This window comes from Neoarius graeffei, chromosome 12, assembly GCF_027579695.1.
Source record: "Neoarius graeffei isolate fNeoGra1 chromosome 12, fNeoGra1.pri, whole genome shotgun sequence".
NCBI lineage: Eukaryota > Metazoa > Chordata > Actinopteri > Siluriformes > Ariidae > Neoarius > Neoarius graeffei.
In genome coordinates this window covers 630,900-653,310 of record NC_083580.1, presented here as the reverse complement: position 1 = coordinate 653,310, position 22,411 = coordinate 630,900, and the positions used below count along the sequence as shown (strand labels likewise).

Here is a 22,411-nt window from a genome sequence, read left to right as displayed (position 1 = left end):
ATATATATATATATATATATATTTTTTTTTTTTTTTTTTTTGAATTCTTAAAAAATTAGAATATTGTGAAAAAGGTCAATATTTTCCATCAGTTATTTAAGAAAGTGAAAATGTTATATATTATAGTCTCTTTACACAAACTAAAATGTTTCAAGCATTTTTCTATTTTAAATTTTAATCAGTATGGCATACAGTACAAAAACAAAAAACCCATCTCAAAATATTAGAATATTTCATTTTGAGTTTGAGTAAAACAGTATGAACACAGTGTATCTCTTGGTCTAGTTCAGTACACACAACCACAATCATGGGGAAGACTGCTGACTTGACTGTTGTCCAGAAGATGATCACTGATGCCCTCCACAAGGAGGGTAAGCCACAAAAGGTCATTGCTGAAAAGGGTGGCTGGAAAAGGTGCACAAGCAACAGGGATGGCCGCAGTCTTGAGAGGATTGTCAAGAAAAGTTGATTCAAGAACTTGGGAGAGCTTCACAAGGAGTGGACTGAGGCTGGTGTCAGTGTATCAAGACCCGTCACGAACAGACATCTTCAAGAAAGGGGATACAACTTTTGCATTCCTAATGTCAAGCTACTCCTGAGCCAGAGACAATGTCAGAAGTGTCTTATCTGGGCTAAGGAGAGAAAGAAATGGACTGTTGCTCAGTGGTCCAAAGTCCTCTTTTCAGATGAAAGTACATTTTGCATTTAATTTGGAAATCACGGTTCTAGAGTCTGGAGGAAGAGTGGAGAGGCACAGAGTCCAAGGTGTTTGAAGCCCAGTGTGAAGTTTCCACAGTCTGTGATGATTTGGGGTGCCATGTCACCTGCTGGTGTTGGTCCACTGTATTTTATCAAGTCCAAAGTCAACACAGCCATCTACCAGATTTTAGAGCACTTCATGCTTCCATCTGCTGACAAGCTTTTTGGAGATGCTGATTTCCTTTTCCAGCAGGACTTAGCACCTACCCACAGTGCCAAAACTACTACCAAATGGTTTGCTGACCATGATATTACTGTGTTTGACTGGCCAGCCAACTTGCCTGACCTGAACCCCATAGAGAATCTATGGGGTATTGTCAAGAGGAAAATGAGAAACACCCGACCCAAAAATACAGATACGCTGAAGGCCACTATCAAAGCAACCTGGGCTTCAATAACACCTCAGCAGTGCCACAGACTGATCACCTCCATGCCACACCGCATTGATACAGTAATTCATGGTAAAGGAGCCCCAACCAAGTATTGAGTGTATAAATGAATATATTTTTCAGAAGTTGGACATTTCTGTATTGTAAATCCTTTTTTTGATTGATCTTAGGGAATATTCTAATAATTTGAGATACTGGATTTCTGATTTTCATGAGCTATAAGCCATAATCATCAAAATTAAAACAAAAAAGGCTTTAAATATTTCACTTTCCATGAAATGAATATAGAATATATGAAAGTTTACCTTTTTGAATTAAATTATGAAAAAAAGGAACTTTCATGGTATTCTAATTTTTTAGATGCACTAGTAAGTATATATATATATATATATATATATATATATATATATATATATATATATATATATATATATAGGCGGCACGGTGGTGTAGTGGTTAGCGCTGTCGCCTCACAGCAAGAAGGTCCGGGTTCGAGCCCTGTGGCCGGCGAGGGCCTTTCTGTGCGGAGTTTGCATGTTCTCCCCGTGTCCGCGTGGGTTTCCTCTGGGTGCTCCAGTTTCCCCCACAGTCCAAAGACATGCAGGTTAGGTTAACTGGTGACTCTAAATTGAGCGTAGGTGTGAATGTGGATGGTTGTCTGTGTCCATGTGTCAGCCCTGTGATGACCTGGCGACTTGTCCAGGGTGAACCCCGCCTTTCACCCGTAGTCAGCTGGGATAGACTCCAGCTCGCCTGCGACCCTGTAGAAGAGGATAAAGCGGCTAGAGATAATGAGATGAGATATATACATATATTACTCTCTACAAGCTCCTTATGTTTCATAAACACCACCACCCCTTTATTCATGCGGGAGGCACACATGATGTTTCCATAACCTACTTGTTGTCCGACTGCGAGCAGCACCTGCTCTACCAGAACCGTAGGTTGTGACACCACCCTTACTCCATGCTTCAAGGACGGGGCGGCGTACCAGGGGATGCCATCCCCACCAAACAGCCAACAAACAAACACACATGAAACTACACTACCAACAACTACAAAATACTCCAAAATTAAATATCACAATAAAAAACCAAGAGAAAATTTTTGAAAAGAAAGTTGCAAGCTCTCAGCCAATAGTCACCACACTCTCCACCACCAATCTCCCAGCATGCAGTGCAGAGAGAGAGAACACACACAGAGAGACAGAGAACACAGAGAGAAAAAACACAGAGCGAGAGAGAAAGAACACAGAGAGAGAGAAAACAGAGACAGAGAACAGAGAGACAGAGATAGAGAACACAGAGAGAGAGAAAACAGAGACAGAGAGAGAGATAGAGAACACAGAGAGAGAAAACAGAGAGACAGAACAGAGAGACAGAGAGAGAACACAGAAAACAGACAGAGAACAGAGAGAGAAAACAGAGACAGAGAGACAGAGAGAGAGAAAACAGAGAGAACACAGAGAAAGAGACAGAGTCTGTCTCTGTTCCAGCTGTGTTTGGTTTTCTGTCTCTTTTTATCTTAATTCTTTGTTGTCCAGATTCCAGGAAGTGTGTGTCATGAACAGAGCACAGATGCTCACATTCCTCTGTGTGTGTGTGTGTGTGTGAGTGAGAGAGAGAGAGAGAGAGAGAGAGAGAGAGAGCATTCCCACTCTCCCCTTTTAACTCTACACACAGTTCGGCTGTGTTCTAAATCACTCTGAATAAAATGTGAACAGGACGCTGCACCACAGCAAAGTCCATCCATTCATCCATTATCTGTAGCCGCTTATCCTGTACAGGGCTGCGGGCTGGAGCCTATCCCAGCTGGACAAGTCGCCAGGTCATCACAGGGCTGACACATAGACACAGACAACCATTCACACTCACATTCACACCTACGCTCAATTTAGAGTCACCAGTTAACCTAACCTGCATGTCTTTGGACTGTGGGGGAAACCGGAGCACCCGGAGGAAACCCACGCGGACACGGGGAGAACATGCAAACTCCACACAGAAAGGCCCTCGCCGGCCACGGGGCTCGAACCCAGGACCTTCTTGCTGTGAGGCGACAGCGCTAACCACTACACCACCGTGCCGCCCCCCAGCAAAGTCATTGTAGCGCGGACAATGTGTGGGTGGAGGTAGAGGAAGCGTATTTATTAAATAAACTTTTCAGTCTAATTACGGCGTAAGCGCACACAGACACACAGGCTCAGCCTCCAATCCCGGGTTGCGCTCTCTCTGCCTCCTTAAATAGGGAGCGGTTACTGGGAAAACACACACAAACACAGGTTTATTACAGTCAGGTGTAGCGATTTTGCCACTCACCTTCCCCGGCTCCACCCTCCTGTCACAGACCGGCGCTTGACCACGCCCCCGCTGCCACAGTCAGATTTATTAAATAAATACAAATCAGACTTTTTATCTGTTTATTGTTACAGTTAATGCTCTGGAATGTCAGTCAACGTGTTCCTTCTTCCAGCTGCAACGACTGTCAGAGTTGCTGTTCCAGAAAATTCATCCTGACCAATCAGAGTCCAGAATTCAGTCACAGCGCTGTGATGTAATGTAAGCAGCTGAAAGGTGATTATTTTTTATTAAAGAGCAAAAATAAAATAAGAAAGTGAGAGCTGAAAGTGATGGAGGAAAGAAAGGAACAAACGATGGATGTCATGGACTGCAGGAATCACCTCAGGATCCAACTTCTACACTGAGTTCCTCCAGAACATGTGTCCTTACACGCCATAACATTCACCTGGGATCATCACAACACACATGTAGGGACAGGTTCAACCCACACACACACACACACACACACACTGCATAACTGCGCTGTCAAGACACACCCTATCGTTATTACAAGTTAACAATAATTATACTGAAGTATTAAAAATGTTGTTGAAATCGTGTTGCTTTTTTAAAGAAAGGAAAAATCACCCGAGTCGGTAGCATACATTTATAAATGTAGATGTAAATAATTATGTAAATGATGTAAATGATGTAAACGTGTGTGGAACCGTGGCGTCTCTGCACAGTAAACTCTCTACATCGAGCAAACACAGTTTTGTTCTGTTGTGGAAACACACTCTCGTTATGTCAAGTAAACAGTTGTCCATGATCTATTAAACAAACCTTTCCTCAACATCTCATCATAAACAAAGCTTCATTCTGACAAACAAAGTTTCTTTATATCAAGTGATCAGTTTTTTCACGTAAACAAAGTTTTGTTATCTGGAACAAACTCACTTTCATTTCCTCAACCAAAGAAAGTCCATATGAGGAGAATGACATGAGATCATGACAATGATTTCACGAGATAAAGGAAACGTCTGTGAGTTCTGTAGCTCTGTATCTTCCACAGGTTTATTACTGATCACGTTTCCATGGTGATGTGGAGGCTCAGATACACAACACTCACATTCATCAACAAGGTGAAGCGAACTCTCTCGACTCGAGCCGTTTTGTCTCAGGGTCTGAGTGGTGAGGGTTGGGCTCTGATAAAAGCCCAGCTGTGTTGGAGATCAGAATAAAGATCTGATCACAGAGACATTCCAGTCCGAGCTGGACCTCGTCTTTTCTCTCTGCGGCTCGGAATCTGAAGACTGCAGCTGTGAAAGAGGAATCTTTGTGAGAACTGAGATTTAAAAGTCTTCTAATGATTCATCAGCGTGTGTGTGTGTGTGTGTGTGTGTGTGTATTTCTCAGAAATGAAGGCCGTATTCACAAAATTCTTGATAATCAGAAGCCTTCAGTGACGTAACTGCTGAGAAACAGCCTTAAGTGTGAGAAGAAGGCCACGCCTACTGAAAGAGCAAGGCCACACCCACAGAATGAGAAACACCACGCCCACATTAGAGAATATCGGTGTGTTTTTGTTTCCTCTCAGTTCAGTTTCCGTCACTGCCTCGTCTCCTGTTTCTCGTCTCCACATCACAGTGAATCGGAGCGAAACGAAACCCTGTGATTTTTATTACATTTCTGAAACAATGTGCGGTCTGAGAGCTCAGCTCTGCTCCGTGTGTGTCATGACCGCAGACTCTGAAAAGATTTTCTGCTTCATATAAAGTTCATGTTTCTGTTCTGCTAAACTGATGAAACACAAATTGCTGTGTTGAGTATTTTGGGGTGAGTGTGTGATGATTACGTGGTTCATCTGATGCTAAAATGGTAGCTTTTATTACTAGCGACATTAGCCTCGCAGTGCGAGTGCAGGTCTAAAGAAGTAAACTTCTCCGGAATACACGATGAACGCTGTGGTCCATTTTGAGCTGAACTGCACCTTGGAGCTTTAAGATGAAAAACTGAAGTGTATTTTGCAGAACCAGCAGTCGTGTCTCTTCAGGGTTCCTCGTAAAAACATTCAGAATGATTTCTTATGCTTTCAGTTTTCCTGCAAATGGTTAAAGGTTTGAAACTCTTCTGTCGTTTTACACACAGAGGGTTTCTCTTTCAGAAAAGGTTCTAAGTCGAAACTCTTTAAGAATAATTTGTTCGGAGAATAAGGAAATGCATACACACGGCAAGTTAAGGGTCTAGAACCTTTAGAACCTTGACGTGACGTGACATCTCGGTGAGAAGGTTCTGGATCTCCTCATATTCTACTGGCCAGGATCTTTTTGTTGAGTTTCTTGAAGAATGATTGGATATTGCAGAGCTTGCACTTCTTCCTCTTCCGGTTCTTTCCTCGTTTGTAGTAGATTCCCTCCCAGTTCTCCTCATCCTCCTCATCTTTCACCCACGGTCTCCAGGCCCCACCGTTGTTCTGCGGATCGGCACGCGGGTCATCAGGCGGGTACCGGACTGCTGTGGCTGTGCTGTTATAGAAAGCCAGACGCTGGAGGAGCTTCTTCACCACTTCAGGCCGGTTCTCTGCCAGGTCATTTCTCTCGCACGGATCCGCTGTGATGTTAAAGAGCCAAATCGACTTCTTTTCCTTGTCCACGTTCCCTCGTTCCAGGTTCCACCATCCAGTCGGGAAGCTGGTTAACAGCTGAGGAGGAATCCAGTCGCTGTGACCCGGATCTCCGGTCAGAAGCTTCCAATCTCCTACTCTTATGGCTGCCTGGACCGCTGTATCCCACAATCCCTTGCCTTTCTGCAGTGACCCTAAACCTCGCCGATGCAGAGGATCGATGTTGTGTAAGATTTCAAACCTGGGAGACGCTTTATTCTCACTGATCACAGACCAAATGTCGTAACCATCCAGTTTCTCATTCTGTGAAATGTTTCCTCCAGCCAAACGTACGAGAGTCGGGAACCAGTCCGTGATGTGGATTAGCGCTTTGCTAATCCTGCGCTTGTAGCGTATTAGCGGGCTGTGCACAAATCCCAGTGCTCTGACTCCGCCCTCCCAGTAAGTCCCCTTGCGCCCTCTTAAGGGCCAGTTGCTCCCTCCGGTGAATGGCTGCGCTCCATTATCTGAGGAAAAAATGATGACGGAGTTGCGATAATAGCCGTATTTGCGTAGCGCATACGTGATGTTGTGCACTGCCTCGTCTACAATGGAGATCGTGGCTGCGTATTTCCTGCGTGGGACGTTCCCCATGGTGCGATATGGATAAATATACGATTTGGGAGGTTTTAAAGGAGCGTGAGCTGCTTGAAGGGACAAGAAGATGAAAATCGGCTGAGACGGATCATGTGTTGCTAAAATCTTGCGCACTCTCTGAGTGTACAGGTGAGTGGAGTACTTTCCTGCTTTGCTCCACGCTACTGAGTCGCCGTCATGCAGGTCGAAGCCGCACAGAGATTTCCCATCGCACGAGTCGAAGGTGTAATAATCCACACTTCCTGTCAGCGAGCCAAAGAAGGTGTGGAAGCCACGGTGCATCGGGAGGCAGCGTTTACGGTAAAAGCCCAGGTGCCATTTTCCCACCATATGGGTGGAGTAACCGACTTCTTGAAGACGCTGTGGCAGCGTGGACACGTTCAGCGGGATGCAGTTCGGCTGACGGGGACGGATGATCGAGTGCTGGAGACCGGTGTGGATCTGATACCTGCACAGAAATACAATTCATCACTGTTAGCATGCTAACAGCTGTTGGAGCTGTCAGAATTAGCCATAAATAAAGTTACCTGCCCGTGATGAGCTGGCTGCGTGATGGCGTGCACAGCGGCTGGACGTAATAATTCTCCAGTCGCACTCCGTCGGCCGCCAGCTTGTCGAGGGTGGGGGTGTGCAGCTCGGCGCTGTGGTAGCCGATATCGTTAAAGCCCTGATCATCAGTCAGGATGAAGATGATGTGAGGAGGAGGTCTGGGTTTAAACACGCCACCAAAACGATCTGAGTTGCTCTCCACCTGATTGGGCTTCATCCAGTCCCACATAGCTCCTCCCAGATCCAACACAACACACAGAACACACAGAGACAACATGGCTGCAGGGGGGGGCCTGAGGGGGGCCTGCAGGGGGCACGAGGTGGGGTCTGAGGGGGAGCGTGAGGGAAATTACACACGTCTATAGAGATGAGAAAGTGCAGGGGGGAACATGGGATGAGTTAAAGGTCCAAAAGGCATTTGAGCTTCTCTCTGTCCTCTAAAATCCACTTCTTTTATTCTCACAATGTCTCGTGTCAGTTCATGAAGATGCCAGTCAAACCTGTGAGTTAAGTCCAGTGTTCTTCTCGTCCAGAAAGCACAAATACATCTTCCTGACATGCATGTGGTGAGTCAGTGGATAAGGACTCTGGCTACTGACCGGAAGGTCATGATTTTAAATCCCAGCAGTGAGCTGCTACTGTTGTGTGAAAGTCGTTTAATCCTCAGCTGTTGAGTCGTGTCCTGTCTCTCCTGATCAACTCACCAGCCAAAGGGAGCAAATGGAAATGAAAACATATTTAAGCTCCTAAAGGTCTCCTTTCTCAGTGCAGCACCAACACTGTGATGTTCAAGGAAAAGAATAAACTTAACAGATAAAGTGAGGAGCTCACTGCAAGTCCACACGATCAAAGCAAAATTTAAAAACAGGTGAAAAAGTGGCAACCAAAGAAGAGAAAAGCCTCGCTCTCACACCCGGCTGGTCATTCCTCTGTGCTCCTGCTGGTTTTAGGGGTTTTATTCTTCTCCAGCTCTCTGGTGTCTCATCCAACTTCAGCTCTGACGTGAGAAATTCAGGGTTGCCAGATCTGCACAACAAAAAGACTCCAATTCTGAAAGCCTAGATCAGCAGAGTTCAGCTAAAATGCGGGAAAGTCCTCTGATATATTCATCCATCCATCCATTATCTGTAGCCGCTTTATCCTGTTCTACAGGGTCGCAGGTGGGCCGGAGCCTATCCCAGCTGACTATGGGCGAGAAGCAGGGTTCACCCTGGACAAGTCACCAGGTCATCGCAGGGCTCCTCTGATATATCTCATTATCTGTAGCCGCTTTATCCTGTTCTACAGGGTCACAGGCGAGCTGGATCCTATCCCAGCTGACTACGGGCGAAAGGCGGGGTTCACCCTGGACAAGTCGCCAGGTCATCACAGGGCTGACACATAGACACAGACAACCATTCACACTCACATTCACACCTACGCTCAATTTAGAGTCACCAGTTAACCTAACCTGCATGTCTTTGGACTGTGGGGGAAACCGGAGCACCCGGAGGAAACCCACGCGGACACGGGGAGAACATGCAAACTCCGCACAGAAAGGCCCTCGCCGGCCACGGGGCTCGAACCCGGACCTTCTTGCTGTGAGGCGACAGTGATAACCACTACACCACCGTGCCGCCCCCTCTGATATATCATTCCTTCTTATTCCTTTCCATTTAAAAAGTTACCTTTTAATACATTCACCTTTAACGCTTATAGAAGAGTGTGTTTTCTTTCACACTGCTGCTTCATGTTTATAATGTCGACTCGCTTCTGCAGGGATTTTGTCTTTAACTGTGCCATATTTTCAGCTTGCTATATTTTCTCATAATTCAGTTTGCTAATTTCTTAAAGCAAAAATAAATTCATGATTTATTGCACCGTGATTCTGAAAGAAGTTACTGAAGATCCTCATGTTAAGGAACGAGGCTTTTCTTCTGGATTAAAAGTGAAAATCTTTCACTCGTGTCACTGTTGAATCCTAAAGCGCACATCGACTCTGAGACGCATCTGTAGTGAATCTGAAACTGAGAATAAACACACACACACACACACACACATCTCTGTTCGATCACCACTAAACATTCTGTTCTTGTGTATCACGGCTTCACAGTCAGACCAGAGAGAGGTAATGAAATGTAAAAAATCTTCTCTTTCTGACCTCTCTGTCTGTCTGTGGCTCGTCCCAGGTTGAATCAATTTACTTTCCTTAAACAATTCCAATAATCAAATGTGTAACTGGATAAAATGAAACAGGGTGAGCTACAGGAGCTGCTGGGGATCACGTTTAGACTCAGTGAGCTACAGACAGTTTGAAACCCACAGATCGAAACCTCAGCCGGCGATCACACGAGTGTGCCACAAGTTTCTCAATTCACTTGTACTTTTTCTCTTGTGGGTGTGGAGTGAGTACGAGGTGCCACTCGTGTGTGTGTGTGTGTGCTGACTGTCCAGCGTTTTTAGCTCTGATGAAAAGGAGAATCAGCCAAAATGGAGCCTACAGCGTAAGATTTACTACAGTATCCGACTTATTTCCATTTAAAATGTACTTAAAATTAATTCTGATATTTTAATAAAGTGGAAAAAGTATAAAAACTGGGAGATCAAAGGAACCTCCATGGCACGTCAGGCTTCATGTTAGCATTGTTAGCAGTGCAGGCTAATTAAACAAAATACAAACACTCAGCAGGGACACTGCCATACACTTATATATATATATATAAAACACACACACACACGAGTGTTTTAGTGTGAAATACACCACTGGTATTCTTCATCCGAGCTCCATCTGGGACATAAATCTCTATCTGTCACTCGAGAGGAAATCGATGAATGGTTTTGATAAATTTGGGGACTTTTTGTTTGTGGATGTGTCGATATAATAAAAAGAAATTACATGCTGGATTGAAGATATGAAGTTTATCGTCTCGTGTTGAAAAACTCAAATTTTTCATACAAAATCCATCACGGATCTGAGCGACATATTTCACTCCGTTGACGTCACTCCCAGTGTTTTCCCACTGACTGGACGCGCGTCGTCAAAATGGCGAACCGGTTTAAAATGTAAAATGTTTTGATTAACTTGCGTTATTTTGTGTGTGGGTGTGTCTATAATATAAAGAGTATTACACAGTGGGGCGAAGATATGAAGTTTATCTTCTCGTACTGAAAATATTTTATACATTCACCGCTCCAAGATAAACTTCAAATCTTCGCACCACTGTGTAATGTCCTCTTACATATATATTCATTCTCACCAGAAATAAAATAGCGTGAAAACTGGATTTTTGATGAATTGTGTTCCAGCTACAGCTCAGCGATTAGCGCTGCAGAAACTCTGCACATCTCTTTCTCTTCCGAGTGTGATTTTTAGGCCTCAGCCTGAGGGCCGCAGGGCTCCGCACACTGAAGGCAGGACGCTGAAGAGGAGATGAAGCACTTTGTTTGTTTTCGGTTGCAGGTCGGAGCTGAAGCTGTGAGAGCGGAAATGAAAAATGTTGCACCATGACGCTTTAAAAATACCTTTTCACTCCCAATGCATTTTCCATGGTTACAAAACTATTTCAGAATAATTTCGGGAAAATGGCGGACCTGGCAACCCCGGACAGTGCGAGCACACGGTCGCGAGCTGGAGGTTGTGGAATGACGTGTGCATAGCCACGCCCCTCCCGCACTGTCAGCAGAGCTGTGTGTGAAGCTGCAGTTTTCGGAACCGAACCGGTTTCACCGCACAGAACCCGAACCGAGCTGCGCTGCTCGGTGCAAAAGTTTACACCCCCGGTGAGAGATCACACTCAGCGCCTCATCAGAGCCTCCAACTCCACCTTTCATTTTAATTTATTCACAAAGTTAAAAAAAGGGTTTTTTTTAATGTTATCTTCATTTTTCACTCTACCTTTATATTTTGCATTCCATATGCACTTTATATTTCATATATATATATATATATATATATATATATATATATATATTTCTGTTTATATTGGTTAGCGTAGCTTGGTCGGGCAGTTGCAAAATAAGAATTTCATTACCCAATAATAAACCGCTGTGTCTGTTATTGTGTATATGACAAATAAAAATCCCTCAGACTGTAGAACACGCCCCGGAAGTCTGGAGCAGAACAACCGGAAGTCTGTGCTAAAACATTCCGCGTGATTTCTTTGTGCGGGATTTATATTAGTGTGAAATGTCTTTTTAGGAGAGAAAGTGGTGCGCTGCCCCCTAGCGGCCACTCAGTGCAATGCAGCCACTGGGACTGAAGTACAGAATCAGTTACATCATAAAGAAGATTTATTGAGAGATTTCTTAACTCACAAACACTTTAATTACAGGTACACACACACACACACACACACACACACTCGAGGAAGCTGAAGAACACATCTCAGGCTTTGACACTGATGACGTTCTCCAGAACTTTAGCCACCTGATCAGCGCTCATGTTGTCCAGAGGAACACTCTGCTCTTTACCAAACGCTGGAACAGTCACCACACACAGCAGTTATTACATCTCATTTACATTAAACAGCAACACACAAAGTATATAATCCTATACACACGCACTATGTGCAAAGAGCTGGACTGTGCTGAAACAGTAAAACAGCTTCAGTTGGATAAAGCAGTTTAATGATCAAGGAGCAGAGATGAACTCCGAGCTTTAATTTCTCTGGACTTGGGACATTTTGGACACTTTCTCTGAACATTAGATTACAGCAGAAATCTGATTTAGCTGGATTACTGAGAGCAGGTTTACACTGTGGATTATTTTACATGATACAGGATGTGTCTTTATCTTCACGTCTCTAAATCTGTTCTTAAATTTAAAAAAAAAAAAGCCCTCATGAGCAGATTATTCAGTGTAAAGATGACTAGACTCAGACACATTTAGAAGAACTTTAAACTTAGAGAACCATGTGTTTGATGCATTAATTAAAAAAAAAATTATTAAACCCACATCAGTTTAATCTAAAGAAAACATGTGCATGACGTGACAGAGCAGCGGCCAGCGAGATGAGAGAGTAAACCTGTCCGGTTCTGCTGATGGAGACGCGTCTAATGCGAGCGAGTCTGAGGAGGTGAGACAGGCTGCGTTACTGCCGGCACTGTCGCCATACCGACTCCATACTGCACTGATGTTTTATTATGATTAGACGATTTAAACCCAACACTGAACTATTCTTCAGCTGAATTAAAGTTGTGTGCATGATTAGTTTACACAATAAATATATAAAATAAAAAAGTGGCGGCTAATTTTATTTCACTGAAGGACTGAAAAATAACAAACCGAGCTCAGTGTTCGAGCTTCCTGACTCCTGCAGCCACACAAAAATTTAACCCTTTACTCTCCTCTCCAGGCTTCTGAACTGCTCATTAGACAGACGATCACTGATCTGTTCTTTTCTGAGAATCAATGTCTATCCACATGATACAGCCAAAAGTATGTGCCCCCAACCATCAAACCCATGTGTTTCTTCCCAAACTGTTTCCACACAGCTGGAAACACATCTGTATAGCTGTGACTGTACAGTTTCCCTTCACTGAAAGTAAGAGGCCCAAACCTGCTCGAACACAATGTGATGTTCAGGGGTACACATACTTTTGAACACAGTGTATACAGTGGTGCTTGAAAGTTTGTGAATCCTGTAGAATTTTCTATATTTCTGCATAAATATGACCTAAAACATCAGATTTTCACACAAGTCCTAAAAGCAGATAAAGAGAACCCAGTTAAACTAATGAGACAAAAATATTATACTTGGTCATTTATTTATTGAGGAAAATGATCCAATATTACATATCTGTGAGAGGCAAAAGTATGTGAACCTCTAGGATTAGCAGTTAATTTGAAGGTGAAATTAGAGTCAGGTGTTTTCAATCAATGGGATGACAATCAGGTGTGAGTGGGCACCCTGTTTTATTTAAAGAACAGGGATCTATCAAAGTCTGAGCTTCACAACACATGTTTGTGGAAGTGTATCATGGCACGAACAAAAGATTTCTGAGGACCTCAGAAAAAGCGTTGTTGATGCTCATCAGGCTGGAAAAGGTTACAAAACCATCTCTAAAGAGTTTGGACTCCACCAATCCACAGTCAGACAGATTGTGTACAAATGGAGGAAATTCAAGACCATTGTTACCCTCCCCAGGAGTGGTCGACCAACAAAGATCACTTCAAGAGCAAGGCGTGTAATAGTCGGCGAGATCATAAAGGACCCCAGGGTAACTTCTAAGCAACTGAAGGCCTCTCTCACATTGGCTAATGTTAATGTTCATGAGTCCACCATCAGGAGAACACTGAACAACAATGGTGTGCATGGCAGGGTTGGAAGGAGAAAGCCACTGCTCTCCAAAAAGAACATTGCTGCTCGTCTGCAGTTTACTAAAGATCACGTGGACAAGCCAGAAGGCTATTGGAAAAATGTTTTGTGGACGGATGAAACCAAAATAGAACTTTTTGGTTTAAATGAGAAGTGTTATGTTCGGAGAAAGAAAAAACACTGCATTCCAGCATAAGAACCTTATCCCATCTGTGAAACATGGTGCTGGTAGTATCATGGTTTGGGCCTGTTTTGCTGCATCTGGGCCAGGACGGCTTGCCATCATTGATGGAACAATGAATTCTGAATTATACCAGCGAATTCTAAATGTCAGGACATCTGTCCATGAACTGAATCTCAAGAGAAGGTGGGTCATGCAGCAAGACAACAACCCTAAGCACACAAGTCGTTCTACCAAAGAACGGTTAAAGAAGAATAAAGTGAATGTTTTGGAATGGCCAAGTCAAAGTCCTGACCTTAATCCAATGGAAATGTTGTGGAAGGACCTGAAGCGAGCAGTTCATGTGAGGAAACCCACCAACATCCCAGAGTTGAAGCTGTTCTGTACGGAGGAACGGGCTAAAATTCCTCCAAGCCGGTGTGCAGGACTGATCAACAGTTACCGCAAACGTTTAGTTGCAGTTATTGCTGCACAAGGGGGTCACACCAGATACTGAAAGCAAAGGGTCACATACTTTTGCCACTCACAGATATGGAATATTGGATCATTTTCCTCAATAAATAAATGACCAAGTATAATATTTTTGTCTCATTTGTTTAACTGGGTTCTCTTTATCTACTTTTAGGACTTGTGTGAAAATCTGATGATGTTTTAGGTCATATTTATGCAGAAATATAGAAAATTCTAAAGGGTTCACAAACTTTCAAGCACCACTGTATATCTGCCTTTTCCAAGCAAACAGGTGTGTGTGTGTGTGTGTGTGTGTGTGTACAGAGCTGTGTGATGTGTCAGTGATGCAGCTCACCGTATCTCGCCCACAGTCGAGGCTGAACACCAGAACATTCTCTGATCAGGATGGGAAACCCAGGATTCGCCTTCTTCAGGGTCACATAGTGCTGCTGTACAAAATCCCTAAAACACACAGTGTTCACAAACTTGGCTCCCACCAGCTTTTATTTTACAGTGTAAATAATCAGCACTAATAAATTAGTCAACTAGAATGCAATTAATATTTAAATAACATTTCCTGTGTTTATCAGATGCTCAGTTTTTACTCCTCACAGTGAAATAAACCTCACAGACTGATTTACTTCATAAACTACACACACTTCAGTGTTAGTGATCAGACAGGAACTGGCCTGTTCCAGTTCATCCTCAGTAAAACTGAGTTTAATGATCTAACCGGCTGGAATTCTCCGTGTTTTAGTTGCTTATAAAGTAAATAAATAAATAAAAGTCCCTGAGAAGACCCGCTGCTGTTAAACAGGGTTTATGAACAGTAGAAAGCCGTTAATAAGCGCTTTATTGCCCTCTGTACCTCGCGCCCTCACTGGCTGCTGAAGTCTGACACAAATGGAGGCGAAGTTCGCGCAGGTTTTTAGTGAGATTCGAACCGATAACCCGCAGTGCGGAGGCCGCCATCTTACTGTCCGACCTTCCCCAAGCTGATACCGCCCCTCTTCTTCTTCTTCTGTTGATTTATTGGCGGTTAACAATCGATGTGTGTTACCGCCACCTACCGGGCTGAGGTGGGATCTCAAGGGATATTAAATTGCAAACTGATTATAAAAAAAAAAAAAACTAAACTAAATTCTATTTGCTAGCTGAGTGTCCTTTAAATCCTGTGTTAGTGCTGTTACTGCTGATTGTGTGAATGGCTGACTTAATAAGTTGTCTATAGTTACAGATTTTCTTAATGTTCTCCCCATCTTCTCTCTTTCACTGGAACACTGTGTACAGTGTATAAGAACATGCTGAACCTTTTCTGCTTCTCCACAGTGTGCACAGGACCCAGAATGATGTTTCCCTATTGTATACAACCCACTATTTACACTTGTGTGTCCTATCCTCAGCCTCGTCAACCAAACCTCCTCCTGTCGTTTCAGTTCACCACTCCTTCTAATCACCTCCTTTTGTAAATTATATAGATGCCTTCCTTTCTCCTCTGTATTCCATCGCTCCTGCCATATTTTGTTGATGTTGTCTTTAATTATTACTTTAATTTCTGCCTTGCTTAATGGGACTTCTAACTCAACCTCATTTGCCTTGATGGCCTCTTTGGCCATTTTATCCACTTTCTCATTACCCTCAACCCCCTTATGAGCTGGAACCCATGGGATTTTGGAAGTTGGTTATACAGGTTTGATTGACCAAAGGTTGACATGTATGCACACCAGAAACATAGTTCTGACTGTTCATGTCCAGAGTACTGATTTGTTATTTCATTATTTTGTGCATATCCAGTAATGCCATATATAAATGCTGAAACAATTAAAAATAAAATATACATTACACAGCTCCTAGAGATTGCAAATGCCTGCACGAGGATAAATCAAAACTGAGCCAGCCAAATTGTCTAGAATTTGTGTAGAATGCTAAACCACAGTGATTCATCCAATCCCGTGGGGTTTTCTCGGGGTCCGGGTACCTTAACACAATTTCCCCTCCCATTGGTGACACGAAAATACCGCCCCTCCCCCTCTTCCTCTGGGTTTATGGCGGTTGGCATGGCAGCTTACAGGTGCTTTACCGCCCCCTGCTGGATTGGAGTGTGGAACTGAAGCTTGGCGGGGAAAAACACCCCTAAATGTTCTCTATTACACCTGTTTCTTTTAAAAATGTTATTAGTTGGCCATATATGTGTCCTAATGCCTTACCTAAGATGTTCTCTAGAGTGAAGTTAAGTTTTATTTCTTTAAGTGCTTCACTTAGTTTCTTTCTCTCCTCCTTATAGAAGTAGGGTGACCAGATGTCCCGGTTTTACCGGGACAGTCCCGATTTGGGGTTGTGTGTCCCGAGTCCCAACAATAGTCTGTCGGGACATGGCTATGTCCCGGTTTTCGCCACTCGCGACGTTTGCGACTGAGCAGCGTGGGAATCATTAGCGGAGAAATGTCTGCATTTACTATTTTGATGAATTGACAGGAATCGCAAACTTTCCTGGTTACCGCCCCCTGGCCCTGTGGCGTGGGTGTTTATTTAGCCACATTATTCCAGACAACAGAACATGTTGCCATGCAACAATAAAATAAACATTAACTGGCACGAATGTTCTTTGTCTAGCAGCTAGCAGCAGTAATGCCGCAGCAATTATGCCGAAAAGAAAATGTACCTTTTCCAAAGATTTACAGGGCACCTACCCCTTCCTCCGAGAGGTGCAGAACAATGCGCACGAAGCCGACTGCACACACTGTACGTGCTTTGTTCTTGTACTGAGTTGGGTAGCCTATGCTGCAAATGCTGTGCGCTCCTGTGGGGGCTTTCCCTGGGCTGTCGCCCCTCTCCTCCTTTACTGCTGTTTTGTTTGAGTGCATATTTATGGAAGCCGAGAGAGGCCCTTCATATAATCTTTTTTTATTCACCTTGTTATCCCGAGATAACGACATAATTAATTCAGGATCTCGAGAAAACAACACAACTAATTCGAGATCTCGAGAAAACAAAACCGTTATTTCATGATCTCAGCTGGATCACTGTATCTCCGTCGGTAGAGACGAAGCCGGGCCAGTCTTCTGCGGAGGTGCTGCGGACTAATTTTGAAATTATCCCTTATTAAAAGACTTAATGCAATCTCTCCCTGTGTCAACCCCTGATCAAAATATTGCCTTATTAGGTGATCAATTATTCCAGACATTCTAATGACCAAAGTTGCGTCTATACAGAATGAGAAACAGCCCCAAAGTCAGCATATCACAGGTCTCTTGGCGCACCTGAATGAACCATTTCTCAGCTGTTTACTCGAGATCATGAAATAATTGTTTTGTTTTCTCGAGATCATGAAATAATTGTTTTGTTTTCTCGAGATCTCGAATTAGTTGTGTTGTTTTCTCGAGATCCTGAATTAATTATGTCGTTATCTCGGGATAACAAGGTGAATAAAAAAAGGATTATATGAAGGGCCTCTCTCGGCTTCTGTAGTATATATTCTCAAATCACTTGTCTCTTTTTTGTTTCTGTTTAACATACCATTCTGACAGTTTGGCCATATTGCTGTGTTGAACAGCTTGTTGCAGCTTCCATTAAAGTGTTCACTTTTGTCCACATCTTCTTGCTTTATTCATTCAGTTGTGGGGAATGGTTAGTAAGGTTGATTCTGACCGAGGCTATGTTGAGGTCACATATCTACTTTTTAAGTTCATGCTATAGTGCATACAATTGTAGAGATCTAGCCTACATGTGCATATGCATTCTTCTTGGTGTCTCACAAACAGGTGAAATAAATCAGTGTAAATGTGGCCTATGGACATAGCCTGGCCTATTCTCAGCCATTACAACATCTGCTGTCTGACCATAATTTAACTGATCTGTATCCCACTATGCTACTAGATAACAAAATGCCTGTTTGTTTTATTTCATGTGAGATGTTGATAAATGTGAGCTTCAACACAATGATAAGAGCACCTCTCTGAGTGTCACGTTTACGCAAAAAAAAGGTGTGCGTGCACGAGCATGGTCGCGCGCAAAAGTGTCCCGGGTTCAGACTAGGGAAATCTGGTCACCCTATATAGAAGTCACCAGTTACATACATGTCAACCTATACGGAATGTCCGTATTTTATACGGATTTGATTCAATAAACGTAGTATACGGGCGTACAAATAAAGTTATACGGATTCTTTAAAAAAACTTCAAAATTTATTTAGAGCTATAATCAATTCCCACGATGATAAAAGAGCGCATAACATTTACAAACGTACTGTACACCACAGAAAGCACAGACAGCCAGTAAAGAGTCTTATGAAATCGCACGTTATCTTGTGGTAGCGAGACTTCGTTCCACTTTTGATCATGCGCACACCGCATTGCGAGAATCCCGCCAACCGGGAAATATTTTGTTTGAAAAGCGTATTTCCACCTGAGCGACTTTCACTAGCGACTGAAAAGATTCTGAATGGGCGCTCCGGCAAGATCAACACAGACTCTTGCTGTGACGTGCAGCCTCGTGAGGTATTGGTGCAGAGCGCTAAAAAAGCTGTCATGGAGTACAATTCAGAACATTAGAGCGGCACTTTGTGTTTTTGTCGAACACTGGAGCTTTGTATTCATTCTGAAGGTTTATTGTTATTAATATTGAATAAAAAGTAACTGGGATATATCATTGTTAATTATCATTCAAATTTTAGGTAAATTATTTTAATTTGCATCTTATACGGATTTTATAAGGGAAATACGGATTTTGGAGGTTGGTTATACAGGTTTGATTGACCAAAGGTCGACATGTATGCAGTTAGATTCTGCACACAGATTTGTTTTAGGTGATGAAGCTGTTGCGCCACAACTACCGCACCCTCTCCTCCTCATCACCAGAGTCCGGTGGCGAGCATTGCAAGGCGACCGGAGGTGAGTCAGACGCAGTGGAAATTGGCTGCAAGATGGAAGGCAGCAGCACTTCCCAATGTTCCACAGTGATGCTAGGAAGGTCTGGTTTTTTATTTCGGGGTTGTCTCCCCTAGATCCGTCATGTTCTGCAAAAACTAGGGGCAGCGCTGAGAGGCACTGCGTACGGTCTTTGTTATGTGAGAGGCTAGATGGTTTGGCCGCTTGCTGATGACGAGATGGCCGTATATTGTGCATCACATAACGCTGGACATGGGGAGACCAGTCTGGGACGCCATGTTGTTAGAGGCCAGCTAGAAAGGTACTAAGCCTCCAGTAACCTTTGCCCCCGTGTACAACATCCACCAGGCCCGCCTTAGGCGGAAAGCTCCTGACTCTGCTGACACCCCTTATAGATGTGCCACCTGTTCTAGGCCATGTGCATCAGCTGCTGGCCCCGCAGCCCATACCCGCGCCATCCACCACCAGTAGTCTTCGTCGACTTCGACGTGACATCCATGATGATGACAGAAGTCACACTCCACTACCACATGCTGCACTGATTCTGGCTGATTGTAATGTCTGCAGAACCCACTCGGATGGTTTCCTATGATATGAAGTGTCTTGTTGAGTGCTGTATGGCCTATTCATAGACAGGTGATGATGGTTTCTCCTCTTCTGTTTCTCCCCACCTTTCTCCCAACACCCACATGCTTTTGTATACTGTAGAGACGTCTTCCTGTATCACTGGTGTCCCAGTTCTCCTGCCATACTTTTTCTGTTTGACTTTTATTGATGGTTTTAGCCTCAGCTTTACATAATATAATTTGCAGATGAATTGTTTGCAATTTCACTGATTGTTTTGCCAATATGTCCACGCTCTTGTTTCCTTCTACCCCTACATGAGCTGGAACCCAAATGAAACATACACTTAAACCCACTCTGTGTATTCTGTATATGATGTGATATATTTCATTTATGATCTCTTGCCTGCATGATTTCCCTGACCGGATGCTCATGAGTGCTGATAAACTATCTGTTGCTATTAGTGTATTGTTTTGGTCGTTTTCCTCAACCCACAGTAATCCGAGCATTATGGCCACAAGCTCTACTGTGTACACTGAAAGATGATCTGTTGTTGTCCTTTGTATAGCTGTGCCATACTGTGGGAGATTTACTGCAGCACCAGTGCATTCAGATTCAGGGTTTTTTGTTGTTGTTTTTTAACCATCAGTAAATATCACTGTCTTATCTGCAAAGTGTTGTTGTATGTAGCTTTGGACAGTGTAATAAGCGGGCACGAGCTTGGACTTCTCTTTCATTTCTTGTAAGTTCAGATCAGTAGATGGCATCACAAACAGCCAGGGAGGGATTGCTGGGACTGGAACTGTTTTGCTGTACTGGCGAGCTTCTTCTTCTTCTGTGGTGTCTGTGTGTGTGTTTGAAGGATCACAAACTCCAACGCGCCCCCTAGCGAGCATGTGACCACTGCATAGCTAACACCTTGAAGGTCTAACAATAATTTATAAATTAGATGATGTAGGTGTTTAAAATAAATAACTCAGTAACATTTTATCCACTCTAAATCAAACCTTTTCATGCAGAAAATATATTTACCCGTCTACTGAATTCAAATAGATGTTCAAAACTGTCCCTGTAATTTTGAAACAAAAAATATATTTTTAAATAGTAGTACTTACAGTGGGGCAAAAAAGTATTTAGTCAACCACCAATTGTGCAAGTTCTCCCACTTAAAAAGATGAGAGTGGCCTGTAATTTTCATCATAGGTACACTTCAACTATGAGAGACAGAATGGGGGGAAAGAATCCAGGAAATCACATTGTAGGACTTTTAATGAATTAATTGGTAAATTCCTCGGTAAAATAACTATTTGGTCACCTACAAACAAGCAAGATTTCTGGCTCGCACAGACCTGTAACTTATTCTTTAAGAGGCTCCTCTATCCTCCACTCATTACCTGTATTAATGGCACCTGTTTGAACTCGTTATCAGTATAAAAGACACCTGTCCACAACCTCAAACAGTCACACTCCAAACTCCATTATGGCCAAGACCAAAGAGCTGTCAAAGGACACCAGAAACAAAATTGTAGACCTGCACCAGGCTGGGAAGACTGAATCTGCAATAGGCAAGTAGCTTGGTGTGGGAGCAATTATTAGAAAATGGAAGACATACAAGACCACTGATAATCTCCCTCGATCTGGGACTCCACACAAGATCTCACCCCGTGGGGTCAAAATGATCACAAGAACAGTGAGCAAAAATCCCAGAACCACACGGGGGGACCTAGTGAATGACCTGCAGAGAGCTGGGACCAAAGTAACAAAGGCTACCATCAGTAACACACTACGCCGCCAGGGACTCAAATCCTGCAGTGCCAGAAGTGTCCCCCTGCTTAAGCCAGTACATGTCCAGGCCCATCTGAAGTTTGCTAGAGAGCATTTGGATGATCCAGAAGAGGACTGGGAGAATGTCATATGGTCAGATGAAACCAAAATAGAACTTTTTGGTAAAAACTCAACTTGTCGTGTTTGGAGGAGAAAGAATGCTGAGTTGCATCCAAAGAACACCATACCTACTGTGAAGCATGGGGGTGGAAACATCATGCTTTGGGGCTGTTTTTCTGCAAAGGGACCAGGACGACTGATCCGTGTAAAGGAAAGAATGAATGGGGCCATGTATCGTGAGATTTTGAGTGAAAACCTCCTTCCATCAGCAAGGGCATTGAAGATGAAACGTGGCTGGGTCTTTCAGCATGACAATGATCCCAAACACACTGCCCGGGCAACGAAGGAGTGGCTTCGTAAGAAGCATTTCAAGGTCCTGGAGTGGCCTAGCCAGTCTCCAGATCTCAACCCCATAGAAAATCTTTGGAGGGAGTTGAAAGTCCGTGTTGCCAGGCGACAGCCCCGAAACATCACTGCTCTAGAGGAGATCTGCATGGAGGAATGGGCCAAAATACCAGCAACAGTGTGTGAAAACCTTGTGAAGACTTACAGAAAACGTTTGACCTCTGTCATTGCCAACAAAGGGTATATAACAAAGTATTGAGATGAACTTTTGTTATTGACCAAATACTTATTTTCCACCATAATTTGCAAATAAATTCTTTAAAAATCTGACAATGTGATTTTCTGGATTTTTTTTTTCTCATTCTGTCTCTCATAGTTGAAGTGTACCTATGATGAAAATTACAGGCCTCTCTCATCTTTTTAAGTGGGAGAACTTGCACAATTTGTGACTGACTAAATACTTTTTTGTCCCACTGTATTTAAACATATTGTTTAGTATTAATAATTCTCTTAAATTTTTTAAATATAAAAGAATATAGATACTAGAGTTGAGCCGGATACTCGGCTGATACG

General features: G+C 43.3%; 2 protein-coding genes across 4 annotated transcripts in view; both read right to left on the bottom strand.

Annotated features, from left to right (window-relative positions):
* Positions 1-8,209, bottom strand: part of arsib (arylsulfatase family, member Ib) — a 68,159-nt gene extending 59,950 nt beyond the window's left edge. For 2 of the 3 annotated variants that reach the window (XR_009655709.1, XR_009655708.1), the window contains exons 1-2: positions 7,211-8,209; positions 3,464-7,131 (exon numbers count right to left, since the gene is read on the bottom strand). Coding sequence is in view for 1 of the 3 variants with exons in the window: in XM_060935291.1 (XP_060791274.1) it covers positions 5,727-7,131; positions 7,211-7,509 (1,704 nt within the window). In the remaining 2 variants the exon portion in view is untranslated. Of the gene's footprint in view, positions 1-3,244; positions 7,132-7,210 lie in introns of those variants that run through there. The other variant, XM_060935291.1, reaches the window with a different exon arrangement.
* A 3,274-nt stretch (positions 8,210-11,483) lies between these two features.
* Positions 11,484-15,180, bottom strand: ndufa2 (NADH:ubiquinone oxidoreductase subunit A2). The gene is made up of 3 exons (XM_060934944.1): positions 15,028-15,180; positions 14,515-14,621; positions 11,484-11,687 (listed from the first exon to the last, which is right to left on the bottom strand). Exons 1-3 carry the CDS (start codon positions 15,129-15,131, stop codon positions 11,596-11,598), a joined length of 303 nt encoding a protein of 100 aa, XP_060790927.1. The 5' UTR covers positions 15,132-15,180; the 3' UTR covers positions 11,484-11,595.
* Between the last annotated feature and the right edge of the window lie 7,231 nt (positions 15,181-22,411).

Coding starts and splice junctions, on each gene's coding strand:
- ndufa2 (XM_060934944.1), bottom strand. CDS start 15,131: ATGGCGGCCTCCGCACTGCGGGTTATCGGTTCGAATCTCACTAAAAAC. Junction 14,622..15,027: donor GCAGCCAGTGAGGGCGCGAG/GTACAGAGGGCA, acceptor TGTGTGTTTTAG/GGATTTTGTACAGCAGCACT. Junction 11,688..14,514: donor TCGACTGTGGGCGAGATACG/GTGAGCTGCATC, acceptor TGACTGTTCCAG/CGTTTGGTAAAGAGCAGAGT.